At 37.2% G+C, this 16,622-nt stretch overlaps 1 protein-coding gene and 1 long non-coding RNA gene across 9 annotated transcripts in view; one reads left to right on the forward strand and one right to left on the reverse strand.

Moving 5' to 3' along the window:
• The window catches only part of SPATA7 (spermatogenesis associated 7), a 36,517-nt gene extending 22,174 nt beyond the window's left edge, over nt 1–14,343 (forward strand). For 7 of the 8 annotated variants that reach the window (XM_029238750.1, XM_029238752.1, XM_029238758.1 and 4 more), the window contains 7 exons: nt 2,552–3,027; nt 4,162–4,228; nt 5,916–6,031; nt 7,782–7,835; nt 9,196–9,273; nt 12,984–13,041; nt 13,304–14,343. In XM_029238750.1, coding sequence (XP_029094583.1) covers nt 2,552–3,027; nt 4,162–4,228; nt 5,916–6,031; nt 7,782–7,835; nt 9,196–9,273; nt 12,984–13,041; nt 13,304–13,870 — 1,416 coding nt within the window. In that variant the 3' untranslated portion in view covers nt 13,871–14,343. The remainder of the gene's footprint in view (nt 1–2,551; nt 3,028–4,161; nt 4,229–5,915; nt 6,032–7,781; nt 7,836–9,195; nt 9,274–12,983; nt 13,042–13,303) is intronic. The other variant, XM_029238751.1, reaches the window with a different exon arrangement.
• Nucleotides 14,212–16,027, reverse strand: LOC114904621. The gene is made up of 3 exons (XR_003795994.1): nt 15,904–16,027; nt 15,135–15,229; nt 14,212–14,362 (listed from the first exon to the last, which is right to left on the reverse strand). It is a non-coding gene; the product is annotated as an uncharacterized LOC114904621 (long non-coding RNA).
• Between the last annotated feature and the right edge of the window lie 595 nt (nt 16,028–16,622).

Consider the following 16,622-nt stretch of genomic DNA (forward strand, 5'->3'; position numbering starts at 1 on the left):
GCTATTTTAATTTTGGTGAATTTACCAGTGTGCTACACATTTTCTATGAAAATCATATCCAAGCTTTCTGATATTCATAGTTAAAGATTATATAATCTCAAAAAAGCAGATAGGTACAGTTGGTTTTGCACTGTGTTCTACTGGTTTCCAAGGAAAGAAGAAGTAGAATACAGGGTAGGAATTATAAGATATAAAGATACAGAAAAGTTTCATGCCTTCAATTGATTCAAGAGCAATTTTCCCAGCCCATTTCAGACAGATGAGAGTATATTCCTGCCTTTAAAGACTTTCTTTCGTATTTCGTTTTGTTTATTAAATAACCATTACTGGTAAGAATTTTCTCACAGGCAATCTAATGCCTTATGCATTTCTGCCTGCTATGATCCCAATTTGTTCTGTTCCCCAAGTGTAAATAATTCCTGTGATTATTATTTAATAGCCCTAAAAGATTTTTCAGATCATACTTAGAAATTGCTTTCCGGAGAGCCAGACTCCCCTGGTACATAAGCTGCAGTGTGAACCTAGTTTGGGAACACTTTTTACAACTAACGTGTTAAAGTCATTAACTAAACACTACCCTAGTGACTCACAGTTTAATGCCAAAATACTTAGTTGCTTTGAGTAATTCTGCTTTATATTTGGGATAAAGTTGGAAAGCACTTGGAAAGGAAATAGGTGACTTGACCTGTTTTAGGCTGTAGTCACAATATCTAGTTATCTGCAATTTCCTTGCTGAGGTAAATCAATATGTAAGTTAGCTGACTTGTTCATTACCATGAAAGGAGTTAAAATCAGCTTAAGATTCCTGGTGGTGTAAAAAAAATCTAAAAATGTATAAATTTCAAATAAGTCTGTAAAATAGTATGATATAATGGGAAGAGCATAGGTTCACCTGGGTTCAAATCTATGAGACCCTGCCCCTCAGGTTCTTCATCTGCATAGTAGAGGTACTAATTGTACCACCACCCAGAAGTTGATGTGATGATTAAATGAGTCGTACGTGTAAATTAATTAGAACAGTACCTTGCACATAGTATGCACTCCATATGTAATAGTAGCAGTGGTAATAGTAACAGTTCTTACTATTCCTCTTTTATTTCTACTCAAAGGCAATAACAGTACCTTGTGCACAGAAAGCACTCAGCTCCTTTCTTATTCAGCTTGCTTATCTCCCTCTTGTTTTCCTCCCCATGAGCTTGTAGGACAGATATAACTGGCTAAGTCCCAGCCTTTTTCACTCCAGATTAACTTCCATGTAACTTCTTCTCTACCATTTAATAAAGTGCCTCAAAGTTCTGTAAAGGATACACAGGTGTCCCTAAAGTCTGGAATCAAGGACAAGGCATCTAGTCTATGGGCACCTAATCTGTAAAAGAATAAAATATTACCTATACTCTTAAACCTTATGAATACCCTGTAGAAATAGTTCTTCCAAAGTTAAACCAAACATATATATAATGGAATACCACTCAGCCATACAAAAGAATGAAATAAAGCCATTTGCAGCAACAGGGATGCATCAAGAGATTATCATACTAAGTGAAGTAAGTCAGAAAGAGAAAGGCAGATACCATTTGATATCACTTATGTGTGGAATCTAAAATATAGCACAAATGAACCTACCTATGAAACAGACTCACAGACATAGAGAACAGACTTGTGGTTGCCAAGGGGGAGGGCAGGTGGGGGAGGGATGGATTGGGAGTTTGGGGTTAGTAGGTGCAAACTATTACATATAGAATGGATAAACAACAAGGTCCTACTGTATAGCACAGGGAACTATATTCAATATCCTGGGATAAACCATAATGGAAAAGAATATTAAAAAGAATGTATATATGTGTATAACTGACTCACTTTGCTGTACAGCAGAAATTAACACAACATTGTAAATCAACTATACTTCAATTAAAAAAAAATTTTTTTTTAATGGTTAAACCAAAAAGAAATAGAGCAGGCCAAAATGCCTTCCTTTCAAAGCTTTCCCCACTCATGAGAGGTTGAGAGAGAAACATATGAACTTCCCTATGGCATCAACCTTTCTTAATTATGTTTAAAATATCAGTTACTTAAATCAGGGCTCCATACATCTATACATTGTGAAGAGAAGTTCCTTTTCATTCCTTCAAAGCCTTTAAGTCACAGAGGAACTGCTGGCACTGAAGGTGGTCATGACAAGGCAGGAATGGGTGGATGCTGCCACCAGCAGTGGTTGAGAAGGGGATTAGTACTCACGATTGGTTTGGAAACTGAAATAAAACTGGGATCTACCTCAGTACACAGGTTCAAGACCACAAATATGGTTATATGTTATTAATCATTTTTTTAGTTTCAGAAAGAAAAATGATTGCTATTGCTTATATTTAGAATTATATTTTTATATATTAATAATTCAAAAACTTGAATATAACTTCATATACAAATTTTCAGGAACATACACACTATATTTGTAGAGCCCTGAGGCTCTACATTTTTTAATGTGTAATCTGGAGATCCCCAATTATCTGAATTTGTAAATGTAACTGATCACTGTTAAACCAAATGTTCTTAGCCTCCAGGAGAACCACAAGATGAAGATGCTATGTTAATCGAAGAAGTGAACGGATTTCCATCCTTTAAAAGGTCACCAGTAACTTCTTCAGAGCGACTACACTTAAATCCACCTAAATCCGATAAAGTCCTCACAAATGGTACTGAGAAGAACTCCAGTTCCTTCCTGTCCAGCATGGATCACGCTGCCTCTGGGCCCAGGAAATCATCCTCTGGAACCTCCTACGGCAGAAGGCCCCGGGGCACGTCCCTAAATTCCCAGCGGTTTCAGTTAGTAATTTCAAAAGCACCCAGTGGGGACCTTTTGGATAAACATTCTGAACTCTTTTCTAACAGACATTTGCCATTCACCCCACGCACTTTAAAAACAGAAGCAAAATCTTTCCTGTCACAGTATCGATATTATACACCTGCCAAAAGAAAAAAGGATTTTACAGATCAGCAGATAGAAGCTGAAACTCAGACTCAATTAAGCAGGTATGGCACAACAGCCAATAGTAGATCCTTCAAGATGTGGTAGAAATTAAATAATATTCCTTACTTTATATCATGTACCCTGTGTGCCACACTTAAGGTCTGGTAGTGCCCTTTTGATTAGAATGAGGTTAATGTGGCTTTTCCTTCTGCATGAATCACTAGAACTATCAGAGTAATTGTTGAAAAAATAAATAGCTATTAAACTTGTCAAGCTCCTTATAAACATGAATGTTACATATTTTAATTTATTGTTTCAAACATGGTACTAGAACTTTTGTATGTTTTTAAATATACTTTCAGAGAATCCGTAAAATATGTCATCAGACAAAATTTGTGTAAATATGTTTATTGATTTATGTTAGAAATGGCAAAACAATGGGCTGTATTGGGGGAGAAAAAGCAACTGTTTGTCTAACTACTCCTATGCTTCCCTCCCTGCAAATACTCAGAAACAGCTCCTCAGGTATAATGTAGACAATTGGGATAATTTCTGGAAATTAAGTATAATTTGCCTCAATAATATTTTCATATACAGTAGTGCCTGGCACATAATGAATATTCATTAAAGGTTGCCAGATGATTGAAGAAAGAAACAAATCTTGTAAAGTATTGAGTGGTAGCGGATTTGTGATTGTTTTTCCTAGCGTTATATAAATGAGTACTTATCTGGTGCTAGGTTTTAATTATTTTTAAAAGTAAAAAACAATTTATGACTAGTATTCTTTTGTCTGGGTAAAGATAAGAGGTATAGTAAGATCAGTCTGTATACATTTAAAGAATTAAGGAATTAAATCTAATGATAGAATTTTTAAGTGAAGAAGAAATGAGGGAAGCAAATACAACGAATACTTTTCTGATTATATTTTTGACAGCTTTTGAAGATAATGCTTTCCATTTCCCTAGTCCCATTCTGTCAACTGAAATCTAGCTGCTATTCAAAAAAAGGAAAAAGAGGCATATGTAATCCAAACCATATCTATTTCCCAATTATATAATTAGAAATTACACATTCTACAAGAATAGATGCATTTTATCTCTCATGTTTGAAGTTTATTTTTTTCTAGCCAGTAAAGCTTATTATCACAGTGTTTATATTTTGAAGATTTAACAATAATTTCTTTTAAAATATTACAGCTTTCAATCTGATTTTGAGACAGTTGAGATTAAGAACTTCACAGATTCAGAAATGAACATAAAGCAGGTAATAAAAATGAGATTTCTTTGTGTCCCACATTAGAATTATAGCTGCTTTAACAGAACATGTGTAGCTATTTGGACTGTGAAGAAGAATCTCTTGATGACACTTCTTGCATGTGATACAACGAGTATACAGAAGTATTGCTTGTTTACAGATGGTTATAGGTCTCTGTGAGTGGCCAGGTGGATCCTGCCCAATCCGGGAAGTCATTTTTTGTTGGCAGCTTTTCTAGGTGGTTGGTTGGCTGGCTGGATAGATGGGTGGATGAGTAAAATACCTTATGTTCTTTTCAAAGTTGCAGACTTGGATCACTAAAGGAGCCAGAAAAGTTGTGCAGAAGTTATTTTAGTTTCTATGCCTGTATTTTTCTTAAAGAATTGCCACTGATTATATTATTGGAAATAATACATTTTATAAAAACAGATGGATATCATTCTCCTGTGCTTGCTTTTACTTTTTTCTAGACTGTAAAGATCTTTTTTAGTGTTTGTATTTTGAATGTTTAGCAATCATTTATTTTAAAATATTACAGCTTTAAGTCTGACTTTGAGATATAAACTGATTATTTTTATTTTAGGGGTATTAATCATACACTAATTTAAATTTATTATTTGTGAAAAAGGTTTGTCTATTAAAATGTCAAGCAGATTCAGGGATAATATAGGCATACTCAGCTTCCCTCTTCCCTTCTGAAAATGGGTAGAGGATCGTAGTTTTCCATCCCAGCCATTAATAGCTGTTTGACATAGGGTTCTGCCATTTAAGGCCCAAGGACAAATCAGTTCCTCTGAGAGCTGAGTTTCCACCTCTAGAAAAACTGTACTTAATGTGCAGGATCATTGGAAGGATTAAATGTTGTAGGTAAAGTACCTAGTCTGACCCGGGCTCAGTAAATGATGGCTATGACTAGCTTGAGATTTAGGAAGAGGGTTTTTAGCTCCGTAGATAACTAAATAAACTAAAGCAGAAGTCCGTTTTCATGACATTGTGCTCCGAATGTTTATCTAATAACCCTGTAAGAAAACGGCATGTCCCCTTACTCCATAATCAACTTGAGGAAGCTAGTAAGAGTATTAGCTACAGTAGATAGACCATCCTAACAGCACTTTTAAAACGGTAAAGCACTACACATAAATTAGCATTCTAAAGATTAACTCGGATAATGCAAGTAAATGCTTGACACAGTATCGGGCCCCTCGTAAGCGTTCTATAAAAGTAGGCTGCCATTATTTTTGTTTTTTTCTTTATATTGTTGTTCATACTGCCGGAGCTACCACTGCTTCTACAATACATATTTGGTAGGTTGGCATTTGAAACAGATGGGCTATTTGAGTTTCTGAATAATTGGCTATTTTCTCTCAAGTTTACTTATTTGCTTGGTTTCTCTTTATATGTTTATTTGTGGTATTCTTTAATGTCATTTAAAATATTCGTCATTAAAATATAAGAAATTGTTTTACCTTTAAATAAATTTAAGAAAAAAGTCTTGATTATATGAAAAGTGAATTCTGAAACATCCTTTGTCCTAATATATCAGTCACATTTATCTACTGGGTATCTCTGTGCTCTTTCATCAACTATTTTTGGAAATTTCCTGTTTTGCTTTAGTTCTGCTTTCATAATGTATTTTTTTTTCCATAATGTATTTTTGAAGCAAAATAAAGATTTATTCTTCTCATTGCATCCCCAGGCATCTAGCTGTATGTCGTATGGTACCAAAGGAAAAATAACCCCTTTACCTTTACAAGGACATGAATTACCATGGGATGAGGTTAAAGACAGTGCTCTTCAGTGTTCCTCATCAAGGTATTTCACCTGTTTATATCTAACTGCTTTCCTGTGTAACAGACATACAGACTTTGCAACATGAGGGGACTTCCCTGGCAGTCCAGTGGTTAAGACTTCGTGCTTCCACTCCAGGGGGCGAAGGTTTGACCCTGGTCAGGGGAACTAAGATCCCACGTGCCGCGTGCTATAGGGGGGCGGTGGCAGGGGACAGACACTTCAGACTTGGAAACATGAGTACTGTTTTAACTGAATGCTCTCCCATCTGTTTTGGTATTACACAATTCAGTGGCCCTGTTAGTTTTACTAAGGAAGTATTACGAAGTAGGTAGTCACTAAAAGTGTAAATGAATTCATTTTGCTAATTCATTAATAAAGGGAAAAGGGACACAGGCTTGTATTATTTACTATCCCTCTTCATTATGAGAAAGGATTTTCCCCAAGACAGATCCTCCAGCAGTGATGCTAACCAGTTTACGTGGCACAGATAGTACTGAAGAACCCTACCATTTGAGGATTCAGCATTTGCGCTTTTGAATATTCCTCATGTGCTAGTGCTTTATCTGTCCGTGCTTTGTAGAGAAGGCACTATTTTTTAAAACGACTCCTCATGTTTTGGAATTACAGAACACTGCGCCTAAATAAAAATGATAGCTTAGCAGGTAGTACAGAACCTAAAAAATGCCTTTGGGGGCTTCCCTGGTGGCGCAGTGGTTGAGAGTCCGCCTGCCGATGCAGGGGACACGGGTTCGTGCCCTGGTCCGGGAAGATCCCACATGCCGCGGAGCGGCTGGGCCCGTGAGCCATGGCCGCTGAGCCTGCGCGTCCGGAGCCTGTGCTCCGCAACGGGAGAGGCCACAACAGTGAGAGGCCTGCGTACCGCAGAAAAAAAAAAAAAAAAAAAAATGCCTTTGATAGCTTCAGCTGTCAAGTGCATTTCCAGTGTCAGAGTTTGGATATGAGATGAAGGAGGTGGAAGGAAAAAAGACTAAAGAGCAAGAATGAGACATCCTGTAGCAGACTGGAAGCAAGCACACGCAGCCCTTCAGGGCCCAGGTCTTCCCTCAGGCCTTTCCTAAGGGAGATCTCACCTGGAAAGGCTTTGTGGGGGGAGGGAGTGGCAAGGAGGTTTATTGCTGACTTCTCTGTCTGGAAATTCATGATGCTTTAGTACTCATAACTTAAGATACTCTCTTGAGCCAGTTGAGCCAGTCTTCAGTGAATATAAAGAATAACCTAAAGAAAGGGATAGTTATCTTTCCCAGTAGCTTCTATCTAAAAGAAGTAAAGTAAAATATTATAATTGAATATACCTGAATAGGAAGCTTGGAATTAACTAATGATGACATAACTGAATAATGACAAAATTTATCATAGTTAACAGCTTAAAACTTTTTTCTATAGGGAGATATGTTTCCAACATCATTTATGTTTTAATCTTAGTCAAACTAATTGTTTATGTAAGGTAAGTTTCATAGTACAATTTTTAAAAGGATCATGAATTTGTAATTACAAGACTAGTTTAAAAATCTATCTTTGCTACTTACTAACACATGACCTTGGCAAGTTACTTAGCCTTTCTGCCCCAGGTGAATTGTTTAGGAAGTGGAAAAAATAACACCTACCTAATATACCTGACAGGGTTTTTCTGAAGATTAGATTAGATAATGAATGTGAAAAGTGCTTTAAAATTCTGAAACATATTATTACTAACATACTACTGTATGCCAAATCATTGTTTTGTTCAAATACTCTAATTTTCTCTTTCCAGGGCAGTATGTCAATGTTCCCTGCAGCCTCCTTCAGGGAGAAAAATCTATTCTGAGTAAGATATTTTTGACTTCTTCATTTTGCTTAGTGGAAATGAAGAATTAAGACTCACACAAATTATTATTAAATTAGTCAGGATTGAACACTAATCTTTCTTTACAACCAGCTTTGGGGTTCAGTCGTATAATGCACACCAAATCTGAGAGAATGACCAGAATTTTCTGAAATAATTATTAATCACTTCATCTTTATGTCCAGTAGAAATTTGTCCCTAAGTTAATAATACTTGCTATTTTTTTATAATTAGTACCCATAATTTTTATTTTTATAAATAAAAATAATAAAGAATAATAAAGATGAGTTTTAGAGAAATGTAGGCTTGGTAGCTCAGGATACCATTCTTGGAGGTTTCTAACTTCACCAGTTTTTTTGCAGATAAAAAACCCACTTCTGGGTTTGAATGTAGTTTTAGTTAAGCTGCATTTTTTCAGGGAAAACAATCTACTTTTATAGACTTTCATTTATTCTCAAACTTGCTGCCTGTGAATTGGTTTGAAAGCGTATTTTTTATGCAGTATTTTAATCTTCTATTTGATTTGCTAATTAACTCTTTCCCTTGTATTTACTTTTTCAGTAATTGAGTAGTTACTTGCTATTTACATTTTCTATCATCACTGATTTTTAGCTAATTAAAATCAAACCTATAATAGTACCCTAATTTTCTTGTAATAACTTGTAAAATATAGTTAACTCAGAAGATAATATAACAGAGAAATGTGTCCAAGTAATTAAAAATTATTACTGTATATACACAGATTTTTCTTTTAGAATATTTTTCCTCATCTCCAAACCTTTTGAGGAAAAAAAATAATTTTTTCTGCTCAGTAAATTTCTCAACCTTAAAACAGTATGCTCTCCTAGGAGCAGGAGAGGATTTCATCGTTGAAGTTCCTGTTTCTCTGGATGACTTTCTTCCTTCCCTTCTGCCATGCAGAGGGACTCACACCTCTGCTGCTGGACCTGGTCAGGAGCCAGAGGAAATTTAAAATGCTTGTCAAGAACACGGGCCCCCGGTGGGTCACACCTAGTTGCCCTCTTTGCGCTGCCCCTGGTTGCTTTCTGTTCTGTTTTGTTTTGTTTAATCCTTGCTTATTTTTTACTTCCTGATGAATGTTTCAGACATCTATGAAGTTTTACTCTATTAGGGAATATTGTCTCATCTTTAATATCAATAAATATCCTTGCATAATTTGAGAAGGTAGATGTAATGTTTGTTTTATAACATTCCTCATAATGTGAGATGGAAGTACATTTGTAATAGTACAGATATTTCTAATTAGGTACTCATGTTTCCTATCATTTTCAGAGTAAATAAGCAGTGATTTTTTATGCTGTATATCACTTTGCCTTCACAGTGAAGAAGAACTGTTGTATCTGAGTTTCATTGAAGATGTAACAGATGAAATTTTGAAACTTGGTTTATTTTCAAACAGGTTAGATTTTTTAAACTGTATTATAGTGGTTGAATGATACATTAAATACTCTTCATTTGGTGTTAATTTTTTAAAGTTATTTCCACATATTAGGAAATGAAAATGATACTGCTTTCTTAGGGGATCATGTTCTTATAATTGATGTAATTGTTCTTATAATTGATAGTAAATTATAAAGGATGTTTAATTCATACTCTAAGGCGAGTTCACAGTTTGGGGAGGTAGAGAAAATAGAGAGTTTGTTCATTAAATACTGTCATATCTCTTAAATACAGAGAACAAATTGCCAGAGGTGGGGCAGAATGGTTGAAGGGGGTCCAAAGGTACAGACTTCCATTTATAAAATAAACAAGTCATGGGGATATAATGTACAACATCATGACTGTAGTTAATAATATCATATTGTATATTTGAAAGTTACCAGGAGAATAGATCTTAAAAGTTCTCATTACAAGAAAAAAGTTTTCTGTAACTACATATGTTAACAGATGTTAACTAGATTTATTGTGGTGATTATTTTACGATATATACAAATATCAAATCATTACGTTGTACACCTTAAATTAATATAATATATGGCAATTATACCTCAATTTCAAAAAAAATTATCACAAAGAAAAAGAAATGGTATCCATATTTTTTGTTATAAATTTATTTATTTTTGGTTGCATTGGGTCTTCATTGCTGCACGTGGGCTTTCTCTAGTTGCGGCGAGTGGGAGCTACTCTTCATTTCAGTGCACAGGCTTCTCATTGTCATGACTTCTCTTGTTGCGGAGCACGGACTCTAGGTGTGCGGGCTTCAGTAGTTGCAGCACACGGGCTCAGTGGTTGTGGCTCTCGGGCTTCAATAGTTGTGGCATGTGGGGTCAGTAGTTGTGGCTCACGGGCTCTAGAGCGCAGGCTCAGTAGTTGTGGCGCACAGGCTTAGTTGCTCCATGGCATGTGGGATCCTCCCAGACTGGGGCTCGAACCCATGTCCCCTGCATTGGCAGGCAGATTCTTTTTTTTTAATAATTTATTTTTATTTTTATTTTTGGCTGTGTTGGGTCTTCGTTGCGTGCAGGCTTTCTTTAGTTGCAGCAAGTGGGGGCTACTCTTTGTTGCGGTGTGCAGGCTTCTCATTGCGGTGGCTTCTCTTATTGCAGAGCACGGGCTCTAGGCATACGGGCTTCAGTAGTTGTGGCACGTGGGCTCAGTAGTTGTGGTTTGTGGACTCTAGAGCACAGCTCAGTAGTTGTGGCATGCAGGTTCAGTAGTTGTGGCTCACAGGCTCTAGAGCACAGGCTCAGTAGTTGTGGCACATAGGCTTAGTTGCTCTGCAGCATGTGGGATCTTCTTGGACACGGGTTCGAGCCTCCTGCATTGGCAGGAGGATTCTTAACCACTGTGCCACCAGGGAAGCCCCTGGTATCCATATTTTAAAGAAAACCATAAAACTGTCTTTATTCACAGATGACATTATCACCCATGTAAAAATCCCATACAGTCTACAAAGAAACAAGCCAAAAAAATAACTGTTATATCCGTTAGTTTATAATAGACTAGTAAACTAAATTTTGCTGTTTCTTTGCAAAGATCAGTCATCTCTTTTTATTACTTGAAACTGTCATGAGAATCAAAAGCAAGCTTTTTTTTTGTTACAACTGTTACTAGTAACGTGAGGACAAATTAAAGGCTACATTTGCACACTGTGAGTGAAAGGGGAAGTTTGCAAAACCAGATTAGTATTGTATATCTTAAGGAAACTGTGTGGTCCTGAGCCAGCTTATACATTTATTTAGCTGAAATTCATTTAGATAAAACTTTATGATATGTATCATAGGACCCCATTATGTATATGCTACATGCTTTCCATCATAATAATATGTGAAGTGCAGACATTTTTAATGAGTTATTTCTGTTTCTATATGAAGTTTCTTAAAGTGAACATTTTCATTATTAGTATAAAAAGCTACACCAAAAAGACCTGAATTTTTTTACAACAATTCTGTTTACCTCTTTATGTTAAAAAGGAATGTTTGCATAATGGGTGTAGAGTTTTAGATTTGCAGGATGAAAAAGTTCTATTGATCAGTTTCACAACAGTGTGAATATACGTAATGCCACTGAACTGTAGATTTAAAATTGGTTAAGATGGGGCTTCCCTGGTGGCGCAGTGGTTCAGAGTCCGCCTGCCAATGCAGGGGACACGGGTTCGTGCCCCAGTCCGGGAAGATCCCACATGCCGCGGAGCAGCTGGGACCGTGAGCTATGGCCGCTGAGCCTGCGCGTCTGGGGCCTGTGCTCCGCAACGGGAGAGGCCACAACAGTGGTAGGCCCGCGTACCGCAAAAAAAAAAAAAAAAAAAAAAATTGGTTAAGATGGTAAATTTTGTGTGTTCTTTTTACCACTACCACAGCAAAAACATTGATACCAACTGTAAATAAAAACAATAAAGCAAAGGTTAGAAGCCAAAACAAAAATGGTTGGCATGAAAAATGTGTATTTATGCTTAAAAAACTCACATTTTTGTTTTAGATTATAAGGCTGTTTATTATGGCAATTTTTATAGTAGCACCAAAAAATCGAATCAACCTACATGTTGAATAGTAAAGGTTCAGCTGAATAAATTGTAGAATAGTAAGTTCTGTTCAGAGATTTTAAATGATGTTGTAGAAGTGAATTTATTGATGCATAAAGATGTTCGAAATATATAGTTGATTAGAAAAAACATATAGATATCAAAACAGTATGTATTGTGTAATCCCAAGTTTGGTAAAGAAATATATATGCATAGAACAGTGCCCAGAAGTGAATGGTCCGAACATTGATAGTTTTAAAATACAGAATACAGATTTCTTGGACTTTTTAAACATTTCAAATAATTCAGAAAAACTAAATCTAAGATTGGCTTATAACTTCACTGAGAGTAACAAATGGTAAAATGAAACCGGTTGATATACTCCTGTGATAGCTAGACAAGCATGGTGTAGTTGAAAGAATGTGTCTGGAGCCAGACATATCTGGGTTTCATTCTCTTAATTGCTTGTGACCTTAGGGAGAGTAAACCATCATCTTAGACTATGTCATTTTCTCATCTTTTAAAATGGGTTTTATAATACCTTTGTCTCCCAGTATTGGTCATGATTAGAGAGGTATAATGATTATTATTTGTCCAGCACAAATGTCTAACACTTAGTGGTGCTTAATAAGTGATAACTTTAGGTTTTTATGTGAATTTACTATGAGTGGAATTTTTTTCAAGTACAATTTGGAAGCATTGTAAGGTAACTCTTTACAAAATTCTTTGTAAAGAATTTTCTTTAGGGGTTTGCTTTTGGGGGGTTGTATATGTGAAAGAGAAAGAGGGGGGAAGGCTTTTGATGTTTGTGTATGTGTGTGAGAGAAAAAAGATAAAGAGCTTTTAGTGTGTGTGGGGGGGTGGAACCTAACTGAAGATATTTTATTAACAGAAATGTAAGTAGCATGCAGTCTTTTTAGAAGAAACATTGGCACCTGTTACATAACTAAAACATAGTGGAAGCCATACTAGCTTCCAAATTGGAGAACTTGACAGGACAGGGAAGGATTAGTGTTTATCTCTGGAAGGAAAAAGGGTAATCTAAAACATATTTTCCAACCTTTAGTAGTTTATTTATTGTATGGCTATTTTATATTTAGTTGATTTTCTGATTTTGAGACATTAACATTTTTATTTATCATTTGTAGGTTTCTAGAACGACTGTTTGAGAGACATATAAAACAAAATAAACATCATTTGGAGGAGGTTTGTTGTCTTTAGAACTTCATTAGAAAATTTCTAATATAGAAAGAATTTTAAAGTTTTACCATACTCTCAATCAATGCATTAAAAGCAAGCACTTTTTTTCCCTTGTGCTTTTTTGTGTACTCTGGGGGTGAGGGGTGCGGGCAGAATGTGGAAGAAGAAGTATGAATCCTGCTGAGGTTAGCAGCACTGCAGACAATAGTAATTCAATTTGACTAGCTTAATTAATATTATTATTCTTGTTTTTTTTTTTTAACTCCAGGAAAAAATGCGCCACCTGCTACATATCCTAAAGGTGGACTTAGGCTGCATGTCCAAGGAAAACTCAGTAATGCTAGATGATGTTGGTATGTTGCATTTACTTGATTTTGAAAAGGCTGAGAATTCAGAACAAAATGAATATAAAAATGAACAAGATTTAGCCATTCAACAGGAACGTCAAGAATACCAAAAAGCTTTGACTATGTTATTGTCTGTTCCAAAGGATGAGAACAAGATAGTCTCTTCACCAAATGAATTTTTCCTGCCTGTCTATAAATCACAGGATTCAGAAGGGGTTATAATTCAACAGGTAAATGATGAAACGAATCTTGGAACTTCAGTTTGGGATGAAAAAAATGTAAGTATGTCAGACAGTTTACTAGACCAAGAAACTTCTGTGAATGTCATTGAAGGAGACAGTGACAATGAAAAAGTCGAGACTTCAAATGAATTGTGTTGTTTTAGCACAGCACTCTCCCCGTCTGTTCAGTTATGCAGTGTCAAAGATGGTAATCAGGACATGGAAGGACCAACTCTCAAAATCATGGAAATGAGCATTGAGGACTGATCTTTGGATGCTTGATCTTCATTAATAAATATCCCAAATGGCCAATAATTCAATATTCCTTTCACTTTTTTTTTTACTTTTTTTTTACTTTTTTATATTAAGATTTGTTTGTTTTCTATGTTGTATAATAAATTACTGTAAATTTAGCAGCTTGAAACAGCACACATGTATTATTTATCCCACAGTTTCTGTGGACCAAGAGTCTGAGCACAGCATAGATGGGTCCTGTGCCCTTGGTCTCACAAATCTATAATCCAGGTGTTGGCTTGGGCTGTGGTCTCATCTGGAGGCTGGACTGAGGGTAGATTCTGCTTCCAGACTCTTTTCAGGTTGTTGGCATAATTTCTTTCCTTGTAACTTTAGGTTTGAGGGCTTTAGGTTCTTGCCGGCTGCGGCCATTGGCCACCCTTAGCGATTAGAGGCTGCCCGCCATTCCGTTACTTGGCCCTCTCCATAGACAGCTCACAGCCTGGCTGCTTGCTTCTCTAAAGGCTAACAGGAGAAAGAGAGAGACTGCTAGCAAGATGGAGTCTCATAAAACATAATCATAACATGATCACAGGAATGATTTCTATCACCTTTGCCATATTCTTTTGGTTAAAAGCAAGTCACAGGTCCTACCCCCACTTAAGAGGTAGGATACAAGGGTGTGAATGCCAGAAAGTGAGAATCACTGGGGTCTCCTTAGGATCTGTTGGCCACAATTTCTAAAGTTCCTTTATAGGGGAACATATTTTGCACAGACATAAGTGGTTTTGTAGGCAGTGGGAAAGGGCCTGTGATCTGGAGTGGCTATTGAAACATTAAGCCTTGTCTACAGTATCTGTAATTTTCTTTCTTGTCACTCTCCTGCATTATCTAAAGTGTCAAGGCCTTTCTAGTTATCAGTGAGCTAGGATGGCCTGTCAGCTATCTGAAAAATCATCCCTTCTTGTGACGGAAAACATTCTACCAGAACTAGTCTGATACCCTCCCCTTGCCCTTGTAGTTCATGAATGGGATCCTTACTATTCCAGTGTGCCTCAGAAGACTCATCTTTACTTATGTCTTTTCAACCACTCACAGTATTGTAACCAAATATTTGAGTGCCTGTTATATACGAAGTTTCATGCCTAGGCACCATGGGGGGTAAAAAGATGAAACAGAATAATGATGATAACCCAAGTGTTCTTCTAGAAACTTGGCAATTTCCTCCAAGTATCGCGTTCCTCAGGCTTTTATCATGCTTTGCCCACACAAGTGTTTCCCAGAAGGTGGTGCCTACCACTGGAGATTTAGAGCTGATTTCTGGTGGTAGATGGGTGACAGGTTCGTCTCATGTGTGGGAAGCTGTGTTCAGGATCCAGGCTTAGGGACTACCTGCAAAATATAATATGCAAGTACATGTCAAGTACTGCCAACTTTTTCCATCGATTTTCTCTCAAACACTGAAAATCATGATGCTCTGTTCTGTGAACAGCCGAAGCTAATATAACATGGTGGGGCTGGGTGCCCAAGCCAGTTCTGCCCCAATATCTTGTGACCCGAGTCACGCTGCTGCGGTCCTTCCTCGGCTCCACCTACCCTCTGCTCTCACCTCTGGAATTCTTACCTTACCCCCTAAACAACCCCTCCTTTCCCCACCCTGCAGTCCTCTTTCACCGGCTAAAATATCCCAGCACTATTCTTGGCTCCCAGCCTGGGTCTCCCCATCAGTCATACTTCACCCCTCTGCTTGCTTCTTGGACTCCTCCTTTCAGGCCCCAGGGCTACTTTCTTTAGTCTCAGCCTCACTCTGCCACAAACCCCTCACGCCGCTATCCATGTAAGTACCTCAGACTCACTGCCCTGGTTCAGATTTTCCTCCCTGTGCTGAAGCTGCCATCCTGTTCAAGGCCTTCTCAGTAACTACCTTCTTGCTGCTCGTCCACCCTTTGGGCCCCGCTTCAGTCTACTGTTGCCTGCCCTGCTTTGACATGTCCCGTCTTCTCTACCATCCAACTCTGTGTACAGTTTTTTGTTTCTGGGGCCATGAGCCATCCTAACTTTTATACCTGTTAGGGTATCCTGTTGTTATCCTCAGGTTTCCCTGTAAAATTTAAGTTTAAAGAGATGAGTTGGTTTAAAAACACATTAAAAGTGGTTCTCAGATGGCAAAAGTTGTGTAAAGGTAGGAAGTGAATGGTAAGTTTGGGAAACACTGGCTTACACCCGAAGCAGCACATTAATTTATATCTTTCCCTCTACTTCTCCCACAGCCCATTCTCCGCTCTGACTAGTAGCGTCATGATGAGTGAGCCTTTTGAGCCAAACTGCTCAGGTTTGATCCTTATGAGCTGCGACTTTAAGCTGGTTACTGAGCTTCCTTCTGCTTTTCATTTGTTGGATGGGGGTACGTAGTTATAGAGCCTTCATCGCAGGGCTGTAAGGAGTTAAATAGGTTGTATAAGAATTAAAGACTCACAGGCTGTTATTATTTTAAAACAGACCATGTCACTCCCTTCTTTAAAAAACAAAACAAATCTTTGAGAGTTTCCTCTTGCTAACAAGAAGAGGTACAGGCCCCTTTGAATTTTTCATAAAGTCATGTTTTCCTCCCAATTCATCTCTTGCCATGTTCTCCCAAGCATCCTAAGTGTCTGTCACATCTAATTATTTGTTCCCTAAACATACAGAGGTTTGTCCTCTCTCTCTATGCCTTTGCACTTGCTGTCTGCCCTTGGGAGCCTTTGACAGCCCAGATTGAATGTAACACTGAAACCTTGAGTGATAG

This window comes from Monodon monoceros, unplaced genomic scaffold (genome assembly GCF_005190385.1).
Source record: "Monodon monoceros isolate NGI ecotype Baffin Bay Population unplaced genomic scaffold, NGI_Narwhal_1 Super_Scaffold_21, whole genome shotgun sequence".
In the NCBI taxonomy this organism is placed as follows: Eukaryota; Metazoa; Chordata; class Mammalia; order Artiodactyla; family Monodontidae; genus Monodon; species Monodon monoceros.